The 16,021-nt window shown below is 42.0% G+C and overlaps 1 protein-coding gene across 1 annotated transcript; it reads left to right on the top strand.

Moving 5' to 3' along the window:
* Positions 1-6,556: 6,556 nt before the first annotated feature.
* On the top strand, positions 6,557-9,842 carry LOC146161138 (POU domain, class 4, transcription factor 3-like). The gene is made up of 8 exons (XM_083385092.1): positions 6,557-6,724; positions 7,534-7,708; positions 7,872-7,974; positions 8,280-8,482; positions 8,828-8,909; positions 9,021-9,131; positions 9,321-9,510; positions 9,669-9,842. The coding sequence occupies exons 1-8, from the start codon at positions 6,557-6,559 to the stop codon at positions 9,840-9,842; spliced, it is 1,206 nt and encodes a 401-aa protein (XP_083241218.1).
* Positions 9,843-16,021: the final 6,179 nt, after the last annotated feature.

Genomic DNA, 16,021 nt, shown 5'->3' with positions numbered 1-16,021 from the left:
AGTAAACCAAATTTACAATTAATATCTTAGACCAGCGTGGTCCAACTTCTTTTCATCGCGGGCCAAAAACAATTTTTTTTTATCTTGCGGGTCAATGTTTTTAAATAGCGATTCTTAGGCTTATTGCTGGAAATTATACATAGCATATGGCAGTGGTTCTTAACCTTTTTTTAGCCGCACCTCCTTTGGTAATTTTCCAATGCCTTTCGCCCCCCAACAAAAAGCAATTCGGAATTTTCAATTAAATGTCACTTAGAGAATTTGAAAATAGTAAAGCGTGTTGTTGGTCGCGCGAAGCGCGAAATTTTTTTTAGTTTAATTGGCGCTAAACCGTAAATTCAGGAGGCTTTTCGCATTGGCCACACAACAAATTGCTCGTGCTCGACACATTGATTTAAACAGTACGTTAGTTTGTTTCAAAAGATCACCATGCCAGGTTAAGAACCGCTGGCCTATGGCATATATACTAACTTTATGAAATGGACACCTTTGTTCAGCTACGGTAGTTATGAAATCACAAAGGATCATTTACGAAGTTTTTTTGTTAATTACAATAACAAAAATTGAAGTGATATTGCTAGATTGAAGCAAAGCTGACCATCAGTTCGCGGATCAAAAAAGCGGAGCTTGCGGGCCAACTTTGGCCCACGGGCCTGCAGTTGGACCACACTGTCTTAAACAAACAAGGCAAATTTAGTTAATACAGATCATTAAGGTTTAAACGGGACAAAACAACAACAACAAAAAACAGTCGCAATATTAGCTAAATGAATTATGACATCAGCGGAAATAAATAATCGCACAGCAATTATAGGACCTAGGCGTGTCAGTTGTGAATGTCACGCTTGCTAGTCAACATTATCTTACAAAGCCTGAAAAACGACATAGATATGTACCAAAACTAAGAAAACTATTCAGCAAAATGTACTGTTACCGTTTCAACCTGCGATGGTCGAGCTATTGGTGTGAGAAAATATTTCACGAACCTCATTTTAAGCTAATCCAACTGTTTAGTACAAAAATTATAAATGCTTTGAATTATCGCTGTGCAAAAATGGCCTTACATACGCATAAACTGTAACAAGCAGAAATTTGATTTTGTTTCAACTGGCGATATCTGATACCATCGGATCGGACAGTATGGACCAGATTGGAAACTTTACCACACAACCAAAAGAGGTGCTACCTCATACGCAACCGAATCGAGGTCTTTCAAACTTTGCTAGCAATCCAGCACGACATTTAAACACATTAAATTGAAATAAATGTCAAATGTCTTCAAAATTAACATCAAGTTAGCTCGAGTCGCATTATAGGTAGGCTATGCAGGCTTTACCCCTCATGACAAAAACGAAATATCCTGACTGCGATTCTATTCTGCCTAAAATCGGACTTACAGTGATTAAAGTGACATACCTGTTATTAATTCTGTAAAAGTTGCATACTATACCTTCAAACGATTAAAGGAAATTCTTTTCAAATAAAACATTATTCGTCATGTTTCTTTTCTCTCGCTACGGGGTGCTATGGTATAACTTGCCAAAAAGCCAACAGATTTGTATGGTAAGTCTATTATTGTAAACATATTAAAAGCTATTTGGAAAAATCTTGAATATCTTTAAAACTTTGATTTCCTTTCTGTCAAACCTGTAACTTTTCTGTTTGGAGCTTATTTCGATTAAATTTTGAACTGTTTACTATTATGTGAACGGTTCGTTATTTACCGTTAATTGTTTGTTAAATAGCATAGGATAATATGTGTGATTTAAACTCCAGAAAACTTGCAACATACAAAGTTAAGTGAGCTGACTTTTAGCCTCAACTGTCTCTTTGTATTAAATAAGCACTATTTTTCTGTTCTCGTCCGTCAATCTGTTTAGTTGTTTTAAAACAAATAAACAAACTCCTTTCGAAAAGGGATAATTTAATAGTTCCGCTAGATAGCAGTAGGGAACTCCTAACTCGGAGTTATAAGATCCACTTAGGCTCTGGGATTGATGAGTTAATCAAATGGTCACAGTAAAATTACGACTTATTAAACTACAAAAACAAGGTTGAAACAAACGAAGCTTTTTCACTAATTAATTTTATTAGGGAAGGGTTGAACAACCTTTTAGGTGTTGCCGGCCGTATTCACAGTCTTATTTTTCTCATGACCGCCAGTAGAATATTTGTTAGAGATGACGTCAAGTTAAGTCATAACATGACGTCATCAAACAATTAATCTTAAAAATACATGTTATTTTCTAACGAACTCGTGCGAAAACTTTGAACTGAAATAAAGTGCAATCGCGCGAAACGCGTTTATTGGGTTTTAATTGGCATAATTTTTTCTGCAATTTCATACGAAATTGGTCACATGTCAACTCATACATTATTCCAACTACCAGTAGGCCCGTACTTAATTTATTCCAATTAACTAAAAAATGGCGAACCTGCTTAATATGTTAGTATGACAAAAATGGCATACCTGGTTAATATTCAACCTTTACACATCTAAAGGTGACAAAATAATAAAACATAGTGGTGATTTAAAATAACTTTCTTTAATATTTTCCTGTTTCTTATTCCAACGAATGTTTTTTTGCTTGTTTTTCTTGCCATATCGGTTATTAAAGGTTTTGCAGTCAGCTGTTAAATTACAAGCCTGTGAGTTTCAGATCATACATTTCGTTGTATGATGTAGAAGAAATAATATTTAATAATTTTAGACGGACAATATTTTTAGTTGGATCCAATATGCTCTTTCCGCGAGTATCCAATTGCGTTTAACAATATACACACCGAACGTTTTACGCTTCAATATTCCCGTAACTATTTTCATTCGGCTGTATTCGCTTTCTGATGCTCCGTGGCGACCAATGAACAATATTTTCCAGTGACTTAGCGCTGATGCAGGGTGCCATTAAAAACATTAAACGATCTATTTTGCGCTTTTGTGAAAGGAAACAGAAACCCCGTCGCTTGAATAACGGAATTACAATCGAATACCCATATTGGTGCAATGCAAGAAAACTAATTATTGCACTTTGCGTTGACATTATCATCGATTGATTGGGCTGACGAATTGGTAAGAAAGCTTTCAGGTCACTTCTTTATGGCAATGTCAGCACAAACAATTCGTCCTCGGAAAAGATGTCTTGTTTACCATTTATGTCAAAGTTGTGCCGTAACTATCTTTGCTAATTCATAGAAAAACTAATAGGTTCCACTAAATTTTAAGTACACCGTCCGCAACAGGGTTTATTTGTCGCAGTCAACAGACATTTGATGTTGTTGGAAATTAAAACTGTATATGAAAACGCGTGAAATTTCGATTAAAGAAATACAGTTTCGATTTTAAAGAAAAAATTCGATTAAAGAAAATGAAGTGTTTCACCATGCTTAGCATAGTTAAGTTTTGTGTAAAACACAGAGCTCTATACCAATTACCAAACCATTTCCTTGTCATTAGAGTACTTGTGAATTAGCATTAAATCCAATTGAACATTTTTTTAAGTCGACAGCCTAGGTTTGACCACATACGCGTTATGCATAAAAGCTTATTTTAATTTACCTTGGCGACAACAACAAACCGGGCAAAGCGCGTTCTTGCGTGCGCCAAAAAAACACCAACATGAGGGGAGAGGGCGCGTTTTCCCCCTTGTAATTATGACGACACAGCAGGGACGGTCGGGGCGCGCGCGCGCGAGGAGTCTTAAAATTATTTCGATAGCGATTAATAATTCACGAGCGCAGGTGACGTCACGCGTGCCGAGGCCTCGGTATATGGAAGGTCACGTGACTCTAGGCGATCCGGTGTAACACGAAAGCAGACACGAAATTGACCTTCCAAAATAAGAACGCTTTCGCTAGGCAAATTTTCCTTATGTCACGGCGTTTTTTCGAATTAAGGGGAAACTAATCACTGTTGCATTGATTGAGTTGAACAAGGTTCTAAGTTTGTTCTTAATTTAACCTGAATTTTACGAGTACAACGTTTGCCTCGATGAAAGCGTCTTTTTAATATACGCCTCTAACGCTAAAAATAATTGCTTTTCCGCAAGGGTGAATACAAACCGGTAATTTTACCTCTCGATATTCCGCAACCGAGCAATTGAAAAAAAGAAACCAATAGGCCGTTGTCAAAGCACATACCGACATATACTTTTAAGATCGTATGTCATTTTTTTGTAAATCAGCTCAACAAGGAATATTTCTTTACTATTGAATTATATGATATCGACGTGGTATATCATATAATTCATTTAAGTCTTTAAACAGATCAAATTTTGTTTATAAACTTTGTTTAAATAGTTTTAGAGCATATTTATTTCCTAAATTATTTTTGATAAAAAATATTACTTCTTTTTTGACCCTCTTTATTTTTATAACTTGTTGCAAAATCTTTTTAAAAACATATACAAGAATATTTTGTACATATCCTTGTTGAGTTTTGTCGATAAATTATTATTTTTTCTTCATGTTTTTTTTTTCAAGTTAGCCCCCCGGTGAAGTTTTCACACCTTTGAGAGATCGACCACCTAATCAGGACTTGTGTTGTGGCGATGACGAAGCAACAATTTGTCGACGAAGCGCCTCGTCACGGTAGCGGCATCGAAAAAGTACACGGGCCCAGATTCAATATTTAATGACTGGAGCTATTAAATATTCAAACATTCTCACGGTCGTTCATATTTAATGAACCGGGGGCTCCCTATCCAAAGAAATTTCTCCCGTTTTACTCGCCAGACCTCTGTTTTTACACAACAAGGAGATTTTTTTCGCGCGCTAAAGAATTGACGCTGCGCTGGTCAGTTGAGATGTCATATTTGCTGGAAAGTCATAATCCGATCAAGCCACGGTCCTCGCGTAATCTGGACACAGTTTGTTTCTCAGGCACCCAATGTCTGTATAAGCAGCGAATATATACGCGCAGTCGAAATTCATAATGCTGGATAACAAAACGCATCTGCCCGGGAATCGCGGTCCGTCGGCAAAAGTCGAAATCGATTTTTTATTATTCGCCCGTCCCGCCATTAATGGCCCTTCTTTTTGTAATTAGCCGTCGGTATGGGCATAATTTTTCCCCTCCCCCGATCGGGCATCTGTCGCGATTCGTCAATCCGGTAGTTTTGTCACGGCTCCCGCGCTATGCCAGGCATTTCGGAAGGATTACACCGACGCGCGACTCTTTGTTTGATTGACAGTGCATGGAAAGAGCGAGTCTCGCACAACTGGCGGTGTTTGTGTATTGCGATACAAAAGTTCGGTTAAACCATATTTGCTACAACTTGCTTTACTAAATATCTTGAAATTTAACCGATTTGGGTAAATATTAAAATACATTTATAACCATTGTAAATTTACTCTTGATTTACAGTAAACGCTATGATTTTTTAGTATTTTAAAACTTTAATGATACCGTACGTCAACACGTTTTTTACAGATTTTGAAGTTAGGATAAGTTAACCGACACACAAAAAATGTCCAAGGGGACGCGACACGTTAATTTACCGTTATAGGCTGTACACCAGGCAAAAAAAAAACTTTAGTGAAAAAGCCGTAATGTATATCTGTCAATAAATAGTCTGCTTTGAAGTAAATACTTAAAACTGTGAAAACAAAGCGTCGCACAATTTAAGCACCTGTCGCCATACTTATAACGACAAGTTGTTCCGATCCCTAAAAAACGGAAGGTATTAACCGTATCGCGTGGAAATACCAGCGCCCCGCACAGGAAGCGGAAAATATCCACGCCCCCTAAAAACAACAACAGAAGGAAGAGCAGCAGCAGAAAACGAAACTGGACGAGCTTCCGGCTCTGCGTTCTAACGCTGTCCGGCGAAGAGTCGTCATCAGCAGCAAGAGCAGCAGGTGAGCATATTGCACCGCAATGAAACCCACACCCGCCTTCATCCACGCAATTCCTGCTGCTGCTTCCGTCTTGCGACTCGACTCCGCCGTACTTTCCACCTGTCCTCGCCAGGCGGTCACGTGACCCCGGGGGCGTTATCGGCTGTCGGCCGCAAAACAAAAAGGGAAAGTGGAAGAAGGGAGGGCGGTCAGAAGCGAGCGGCCCAGCGCCGGGCGCGGAGTTCATTTCGCTGCGCTGCGCACGTCGGGCGGCTTGCTTGCATGGGGCGCTGGGACGGCGCGCCGGCTCAATAATTTATTAATCGTTTCGGTGCCCGTCGAGAATTTGCAGCTTCGATAAAATATTTATATTGATAGGCGAGAAAAGTTTTTTTTTAATAGGCTCACCGACGCTTAAGGCCTGCGAGAATAATTCGCCGGGATCGGACGATTAACGATTAAAGGTCGGATCGATCGTTACCCCTGTTGAAGGATGACAATTTTATTCGAGGTTTTGGCACAATTTCGTTGTCCATTTACAGGAGCAGCTACAAGCGGCAGAATTTATCTTGTGAAGTTTATTTTATTGAGTTACAGAAAGAAAAGGTATAGCGTTCACGCTTATAAAAATTCTGCTTGTTTTCAGCTTTAAGAGTCCTCTAGTTCTTCAAAATAAAGCAACTGCTTTGCACTTTGCTCGTCTTCATTTCTTCACCGCAAGATGTTCACCAACATGCTCGCCCCTCACCACCACCGACCCCCTTCGCCGGTCAGCACCGTGTCCACCCTCAACGCCAACTGCTACGGCACCGAGCAGAAGTACACGCCCCTACACAATGCCGCCGACGCAATGCGACGTCACTGCATGACGTCGCCCGTGGCCTATTCCGTAAGTTGCACTTGGCCGTTTAACATAAAAGTGGCATTCTTCTAAGAAAAGTATATCTTATTGACTATCGTAATAAATGAAAGCAGTGCTTCTTTTTGAAACACAAACATTGTTCTGTTGACAATAAAGTTAAAATAAAAAAAAATAAGAAAGTTAAAACGAAAGTTTGATGATAAATTTATACACGCCAATATCCAGAATGGCGGCTAAAAGTGATGTGATGGGAATTCAATCGAAATTGTCGATTCGGACACTTTTCGCTATAGTGCTATATTTCGACGCGCACAGTACTGCGCACAATTGTTTTTCATGACGCATTATGCTGGACATATTTTAATTACCGGCAGCAGCCGAGCGCGGCCCGCGCACTTTGTGGCGAATTTTCCGCCGACATCTGCGAATTTCACGCCGAAAACAAAATGGCGCCCGGGTCGTTTGTCATGAGGCCGGCGAGCCGAGGTTCCCCACCGCTCCGGATCGGGGTCAATCGTCTGGACAAATAACTCACTCCGTCATAAGTTAACTCGATTCGATGTCGCTCGCCATGTTCCGGCGACGAGATTTTGGCAAGCAATTTTGTGGGACGTGGGAAACTCGGCGCTATATTTTACCCACATTATATTTCTCGAATATATTTGTCGAGCCGCTTGCCATCTGTGCTTATGAAACTGTTTTGCTCTTTTCAGAACTCAATCGTTAATTCACTTTAAATCCGAACCAAACAGTTATGGAATAGCGCATGTCTTTAGGCTTGAAATGAAACTCACTAATAGTCTTTACAAAAGCACAACAATCTTCGTTTTTCACAGGGCAATCTTTTTGCTGGCTTCGACGAGTCATTTTTGGCGAGGGCCGAGGCCCTCGCCGCCGTTGACTACACCGGTAAGAACCAGTTCAAACCGGAACCGAACAACCACTCGTACTACGCGCCTTCGGCACCTTACGCAACCCAGCAACACACCACTTCAAGCATGCCCCCACCTGGTAATTTATTAAAAAGTTCATGTTGTTTGTTTGAAAAATAAAAATAGTCAAAGAAAGAATAAAAATGATCGAAAATCGCCTATTAAAAAATATAGGTAACAATTTGGAACATGAAATACATTTACACCTGTAAATTTCAATAATTTATTGTTCAAATTTGCAGTGTACAGTTCAATGCATCCTCCCTCGGCGTTTCATCACACCGCGGCGCTACAATCTTCCCTTGACACAAGTGACGTCATCGATCAACTCGGATCATCGCACTGGTGAGTTCATAAAATTTGTGACAAAGCTTGGCTTTAGAATTGAAAGTCATGTTCCCGTATTCAGGAATCAGGATTCATTTTCTCTGGGTTTTATACGGTTATGTAGAGTTGAAAGATAAGTTTAATGAGTGTTGGCTACAGCTACAATCCGTGCTTATAAGCATTAGTAAAACAATCATTAATTTTTTAAAAAAGAATGCCGGTCTCAACGTTGTTTGCCACGCACCTTAATGTTAGATATAAGTCTTATAAGGTTTACATCGCATGTACGCACCAGCACTAACATTTCCTGCTTGTCTTTCCAGTGCTTTTCCTCCCTACCAACACCCCACCTTCAACTCGTCTTCGGTTATGATGACGTCAGCCGACACTGTGCCCCCTCAACCGCACTACATCAGTCACACTGCTCCTCCGTACAACCCGACCAGTCACTTTCACCCGGTGACGTCATCGATACACCCTTCAGTGGCGCCCCCCTCAACAGCAACTTGCAACTCGACACAGCCAGGTAAAAGATAGGCTTATTAAGGAGATAAGATTGTTTTCAATGTGTGATTTATAAAGTCATAATAAACTAATGGTTCTTACCCTTTTTGGAATCGTTACCGCTGATAGAAATTAAAGTACTTAAGTTACCCCCTTGTTTAGCTAATTAGTTTTTGCTGCATTAGCGGTTAAAATAGTATTTCATTGTCAAATTCACCTCTGGTGTACCCCCTGGGCGGTAGTTTAATAGCACTGATATAAACAGTTCTACAGGTAGATTGGTACATGCAAAATACTTTTATTTGGCCCATACACAGGCCCTAAATCCAACCGCATTCGCAAATAAATTTATAATGTTTTTTTCCAGCGTCGCCAAACACCATAGTGGCAAATTTTCCTGCAAGCGAGTACGACGCAGACCCAAGGGAACTGGAGGCGTTTGCGGAAAGGTTCGTAAACACAAAGGCAAAGCGAAACCGGCTTCGATTTTGCTGTGTAACCTTGCTGTTTTTGCGGGAAATCGAGTGCTTGTTTAACATGGTTTCTCTTGGATTCTTTAGGTTCAAACAACGCCGCATTAAGTTAGGAGTGACCCAAAACGACGTTGGACGGGCGCTTGCCAACCTTAAGCTGCCTGGCGTTGGATCTCTGAGCCAGAGCACAATTTGCAGGTTCGTTGAAGTTTTTTGTATGCTAAACGTCAACGTCTTGCCCGTTTTCTATGTGTATTCTTGATATCCGGTCTAATATGATGGTATTTTTTATTTACCTTTTTTTAATTCATTAGGTTGGGTTTTACATTTCGTTCGCTGCTTATTTACATATCGCTGGCTTTGTAGCAAACGTGGAACTTTTAACAGATTCGAGTCCCTGACATTGAGTCACAACAACATGGTTGCTCTCAAACCGATCCTTATCGCTTGGCTGGAGAAAGCCGAGGAAGAACAAAGGAGAAAGATGGAGAGCGCCGGACTCGGAGACAAGAAGAGGAAAAGGACTTCCATAGCCGCTCCGGAGAAAAGATCACTGGAGGCTTACTTCGCTGTCCAGGTAAGACGATTTATTGAGTACTCATATGATTTGTCACCCAAAAGAATTATTTTACCAAAAACATTCACTAAATGGTTAATTTGTATTCCTTTATCAGTAGAGTTTCTTTAAATGTTTTTTTTTACATTTTTTAAAGCAATTTTTTTTTGCAATTTTAGCCTCGCCCGTCTTCAGAGAAGATTGCTGCCATTGCCGAAAAGCTTGACTTGAAGAAAAACGTAGTCCGCGTTTGGTTTTGTAACCAGAGACAAAAGCAAAAGAGAATGAAGTTTTCTGCATTTAACGCGGTAAGTAAAATAAACAACGTGAAAATTGAACTAACACTAGACTAAAAAATCTACTTAAAAATGCAAATATTAAGTTAAAAGTCATTACAGCTTATCTGGCAAGTATACTTAGTTTATAAATGAACATCTTACTGGGTTTCGAAACCTCTATTCTAACGAATTTGACTGTTCGCAGGAGGGAATGATGTAACGTGCAAAATGCTGCTTTAATCGCCGTTAACGCGGGACACTGTTGCTGGATTCAGCCGAAACCGCTGCCTGCCGTTTCTCCTCTATCTACCTTAATTACAAGTCGATCACGTACTACACGATGCTGCTGCTTCTGCTATATACTGTGAAACACGCACTGTGGTCGTCGGAGAAGGACCATAGGGCTCCGAGAGTCGATTGCAAACGCTGAGCACTGACGCGCCAAGGACACCGATTTGCACAAAGCCTGGAAATAAGATTTGTAGAACTGAAAACACTCTCTTTGCGTTGCTGATTCGATTTGCACCTCTCGGGCATTTTCTTCAATTTTCTATACCGCGCTATATACATTGCTGTTGTTGTCGTCGGCTGTGGCGACAACCTCGATTCAAGTTTCTCGTTAATTCTTCTCTTCTTATTTTTTATTTTTTGTTTGAGTTCCTTTTAAGTATGTGCACGTTGCAATAAACTGATGTCGAACAATATTTTGAACTTTTGAGTGATATATTTCAAACTGGGAAACAAAGGCTGTAACAGACTTTTCTAAACTTTTCTAAAAGTGGGTATCAGAACAAGTAATTGCAGATACAATGTAATCCACTCCACGTATTTTTTGTTTTTGAGTGAGAGGTATTATGTTTTTAACTATAATCCATACTATAGGCTATATTAAAAGGGCAACGTTTTCCAGGGAAACCGTGGCAAACCTTTGAGGTTAAGTGTTAAACCCAAAACATTAATTAAATTAATACAGACATGCCATTAAACATCTGATTGAACAAAAACAAGAACCAAGTGAATTCAAAATTTTAGAGGTGCCCGACACCAGACAGAAGATATTCTCTGCGTAACGTTTCAAGTCTTTATCGGCTCGCAGGGCGAACGCAAACAAAAACAAACAATACCTATTGTTTAAATCTCTGGCAGGTAGTAGGGAGACATGTGCAGCGCTTAAGCGCTAAATTTTCGATTAGAAATCCCTGATAGTTGTCGCGCCACGGCAGATGTCACTCCGCTTTGTTTTCAGCGACGTTTTATAGCGGCACCTCCCGACCGGTGCAATTGGCGATTTTCGGAAAGACTTTGGCCCGGGGGGCATTGACGTGTGCCAGCAGTTAGCAACTACAGTTGAACCAGCGTTGTACAGCAGAAAGCAGCCAGCCAGCCAGCGGGCTTCCACGCCATATGACAAATAGGGTTCCCTGCTGCGGCGCCTTTTGACCGAACTGCCTCTGCGCTGCCGCAGATTGATTCAATTATACGTATTGCCTGTTGTAGGCCTCTCCGACGCTTCGCGTGTATTCGCAGCTTTGCAAAACAATCTAACCAATTTATAAGTTAAACGTAAAACTATCAGCCTATGAGCAGTGGACAACGAATTGGAAGCGGATGTGTTTCGTGGTGATAGTGAAAAATAATAGTAAAATACAACTATAAACAGTCTACCTATAGCTCTGCACAGTAAAACGACATACCACAAAGGCTTGGGTCAAAGTGCCGCCAAATGAAATAGGACTTCTCACAATAATCTACACCGAAAAATCGTTTAAAACTACGGCTTAATTGTGTGAATGTTGTCATCAGTCCCAGCAAAGAATCCCACGAGCCGTTGGGCAAAGACTTGAAATCGCGCCGCGTCAGCTGCTGGATGCAGGTAGGCTGGTATCAGCTGCTCAGAAACACGCCCGGGCCCCTATAAAATATTAAAAGAAACAATTGAGTAAAGTAGTTCATGAATATTCAGGCTCAAGCAAATTATCGCCACTTGCACTGGTTGAATAATTCATTGAAGAATAAAATATTCAAGAGTGTAGCTAGCTTCTCGCCACTCATTACTTATTTATCTTGGCCGCAGCGGTAACCCGGTACACCGGGCCAGCGCGAATTCTCCCGCCGGATCCTGACCCTCAACCAACGGCGAAATCGCGGACTTGTAAACACTGACCGTTGAACGTCTTAGCTAATTTTTTATGATTAACAAACGAGAAGATTCGGTGCTTTATGAGCGGTTGAAACCACAAGGTTTGTATTGCGTTTGGTAATGTTTTTCACACGGACTTTACGTGATCATTCTTTGAATGGCGACTTTTGATCAAATTTAAGCGAACGAAAGGAATAATTATTATTAGATGTCAGCTGGGATTGATTGACAATTATCGATTTTTCAAAGGGCATTACGGCCTGTTTGCTTTCTTACTGCAGTCCTACTTTGCCAAAATTTAATCGATTAGGACTTAACTTCAATTATTTCGAAATTTGTATATATTTTAGCTCTATATTTTAGTTAGGTGGTTGCACATTAACTTTCCATTTCGAGGATATAAAGTGTGCTTTAAAAGAAAAGTGTTTTCCGTCTATTGAAAACAATTAGTAGGTGAGGGTGAACCCTGCCGTTCTCAAGGTCGAATAAATTAAAAGAAGTTCAACAAACAAACGTGTGCCGAGAGGTGCGCTTAGACTTTTTCTTTCGCCGCCGCAGCAGCAAAAAATTGACACCGAAAACATATGCCGCATTTTTTCACGGCGAAAAATCTGTCATTGGTGCCGAGCAAAATCGATTAGCATCATCTCATTAGCAACGACCCGCGCCATTACGCAGTCGGCCCGGACACATTAGGCGCTCGCTGTGCCGAAGCCGGGCCCCGTCGCTCAGGCAACTTCGATATCGGGCTAATCTCGCTCGCGCACTCCGGTCTCTTCTTTGCTTGGACGACATGAAAAGCAACTATGTAGCATGTGCGAACGCGATTTCGGCATCGAAATCTATTTACGAACCGGGCTTTGGCCAGCAGCCCTACATAGAAGAAAAAATTGCGGCAAAGGAGAGTTCGATATAGATTTCGACTTGACATTCTTTATTGGCGGATTCCGTAATGTAGCCTATCTGCGCATATCGATTCGTTGCTCGAAATGCGCCTGCGATGTTGAATGGTGCGGGTCCTGGGGCCCTCTTTTAAAATCGCCCCCTCACTTACCTCGCACGTGCGCTGGCGAAATGATTTTGCGGCAATTTGCATCGCTTTTATGTGACGAGCCTCGATTAATACGAACAAAAACGCGCCGCGCGCCCTACAGACTCCGCCACAATCGGTATGGTGCCACTTCTCGATTTGTTAACATCGCCAAAGTACAAATCACTTCGCCTTTCATCGCGCCGACGCTCGAGCGACAATTTTGTCCGGGGGCGCGATTTCAAAAGGGTTGGGGCTCGGCGCGAAATCCCCAGCAAGCGCCGGAGACGTCCCACCGCCGATTGAAGTCGCGCGTTCACGCTCGCGGGGTTTGTAATTTCATTTGACCATTAGAGGAAATTACGGTCACGCGCCGTCGCGTAACGTCGTCGTCATACGCGGGCAACTAAAGTAGCAACACAGAGGCTCAGATGTAATTTAGCCGGGGCTGGTCTACCCCAACACGCGCGCTGGGACAAAGAGCCGCGCGCGCAAACCAGCAATTCGAAGTTTCCGCAAGCATCACGGCAACAATAACTGCGCCGCTGCTTGTCGCGTGCGTGCCACCGTCGCGCGCCGCTCGCCGCATTACCAGGGATTTGTTTACAAAAGGCAAGTTGCGACAAATTGTTTCGCGACACCCGCCAAAGTGGCACTTGTGCGCGTTATCGCCCATTCAACTACACCAAGTTCCCTCAATTTCATTTCATCATCGGGCGTTAATTTCAGGTCGAGTCATAGGGGAGAAGGGATGGCGAAAAAAATCATCGTGTCGATGCTGTTTTTAGTTACACAAAGACCCGCTGGCTGACGGCACGTCAGAGTTCAGCGTTCGCCCTGTCACAATAACCCTCTACTTTAACGAGGCTTCGTTCTCCACGAGGCCACTGGACAGACTCTAGGAAAAACAGCTGACCGACAGCGCCGCGCGAGTTTGACATAATGACCGCGGCAACAACGTGTTGTTACGTACCTGACAGAGAGAGAGGAAACACGTGGTGGTTCAAGTCACGGTCACCGACCAGCGTCAAGTTTAAATGTCCAGGCGTGTGTCAACGTGGAGACGGCATCTTTGGCGAGGGGGAGTCTGTCGCGCGACCAGCACCCCCGGGGCACAGGGCGGCAGACGGCACGCGTACTAGCCCACGTGACCGAAGTGGGCACGCGTGCTCTGCTTCCAGCGAATTTAATCCTCGTAAATCGGCGAAGTTTTTGGCGCCGGCAGATGAGCCCCGATGTCCGCCCTTGTGTAGTACCGACGGCCGACCAGAAGCCTCACCTTTGTCGCCTTGCAGCGTCCGGTTTGATCTGCTTCCTAACGTTATCGTTTCCTCTCGTTATAATCCACATCCTAATTCCAGGTGAGTACACAAAAAAGCTCTCGCGCCTTTCGAGAGCTAAGTTTCTGTAATCCGGCAGTCGCCTGCAGATGTTAAATCCAATTCTTCCTCTTTGTTCCGGACGAGCTCTCTTATTCTGCACCGCGATTAAACACTGTTCCGTCTCGAAGCGAGTGTCCAAAGTGAAAGTCGGAAACGATCAGAAAATGTGTCTTGCTTTTCGCGCCGTTCAATATTTTATCAAGCGAATGTTTTATAAAATATTCAGGCCTTCATTGCGAATGCATGAACAAGTTTAATAAATATTAAATGCTCATTGCGTCTCCAATTTGAGGTGTGAGCGATTGCGTGCGACGTCAATCAGTAGCACGTTGCAGGAAGAGCAAGGGTATACAATTATTTTGCGTCTATTGTATCCAGTTTTTAGATTATTAGTCCCAGTTTATGGAGCCGGTTTTCCTGAAGGAGAGAAGGGATAGTTGGGTATCCTCAAGGATATAGGTATGGATGGAGCCTGTTTTGAATAAAAAAACATTCTGATATGCAAGATGTGTCTGGCGTAAATTGCTTCTTGACGTGATGATTAGGCTACATTGAATTTAGATCGTTTTCTCTCAGCACTTAAGTAAGCTTCTGACAGTAGGAAATCATTTTTGCCGGCAGCCTGATTAGCCGACCAAAAAAATTCTAAAGTAAAACATCAAGAAGGTGTAAGTGTAAGTGAAACTATGGCCGGACAATCAGCCTTAATAATTGTAATAAAAAAATAGTTTTCCTGTGTCGTATCTTGCTTAATTACTTTACAATAACGAAAACAAAATTTGTATTTGTTTCTTACTTTCCACAGTTGAAGTTTATACAAAAAAATGCTGTCATTTTACCTGAAAATTTGCAACATGGGACATTTGTTTGGTTTTTTTCTTGCCGGCAGAGTTATTAGATATTTCAGTTCAAGTCATTTTCTCCCTCCACAGTGGATTTGGTATTCTATGTGTCTCTTTAGATCAGTGGTGTTTGATGCCTTTATGTAGATAGTTGTGATTTCGTATTGTGGACACACAAGGATCGTGAAAAATATTAGAAATATAGGGACGGTAACGTGTTTATGTCACATTTTAAAGAGAATATTATACAACCAAATAATCGCCCCTAACAAAAGTTTACAATTTATGTATCGAACTAATTCCTATACAAATGTAGATAATTCTAACTTGTGTCACTGTCGAAACCTAGCAGTATCAGACAGCCTGTCGAAAGATAAATTTACGCGGTTTGTGTACACTTTGTTTTACAAGCGACGCAGAAATCGAAAGGCCATGTCAGTGTCGCCTTGCACACGTCGCTTACATCAAACGCCACGGGAGCCCTGGTTAAGAAAAAAATATATACCCGCAGAAAAAATCGGAACGCGGACCGCGACAGCAGTGACGTAAAGAGTCCTACTACCGTCCAGGGAGCACGGGGGGGAGGGCTCTGGCGCTCCGTCCATCACACGGCATATGACGTGGGCCGTATAAGTGCGAAATCGCCAAACTCGCCATGACCAGCAGCAGCAGAGGCAAAACCAGGAATCGGGGGCCTCATGCTGCAGAACCAAACCAGGGAGGAGCCGCATATAGGCGCCCTTCGCCGAACGCTTGCTTGCCTGCATGTCATTAATAATTGAGAGTAATCGATCTTTGCGAGCACGTGACTCAGTAGGTTGGGCACAGGAGCGAGAGAGCACAGCAGTCCTTGCATGTTG

The sequence above is a fragment of the Ascidiella aspersa genome, chromosome 3, assembly GCF_963924565.1.
Source record: "Ascidiella aspersa chromosome 3, kaAscAspe10.2, whole genome shotgun sequence".
Lineage (NCBI taxonomy): Eukaryota > Metazoa > Chordata > Ascidiacea > Phlebobranchia > Ascidiidae > Ascidiella > Ascidiella aspersa.
Note: the sequence above shows the minus strand (reverse complement) of the source record. Positions and strands in the feature narration are given on the sequence as shown.

What these genes read in the sequence shown, in the direction of transcription:
- LOC146161138 (XM_083385092.1), top strand. Translation starts at nt 6,557, where the DNA reads ATGTTCACCAACATGCTCGCCCCTCACCACCACCGACCCCCTTCGCCG. An exon ending in CGTCGCCCGTGGCCTATTCC is followed by an intron (nt 6,725 to 7,533) that starts GTAAGTTGCACT and finishes CGTTTTTCACAG; the next exon opens with GGCAATCTTTTTGCTGGCTT. An exon ending in CTGGAGGCGTTTGCGGAAAG is followed by an intron (nt 8,910 to 9,020) that starts GTTCGTAAACAC and finishes TGGATTCTTTAG; the next exon opens with GTTCAAACAACGCCGCATTA.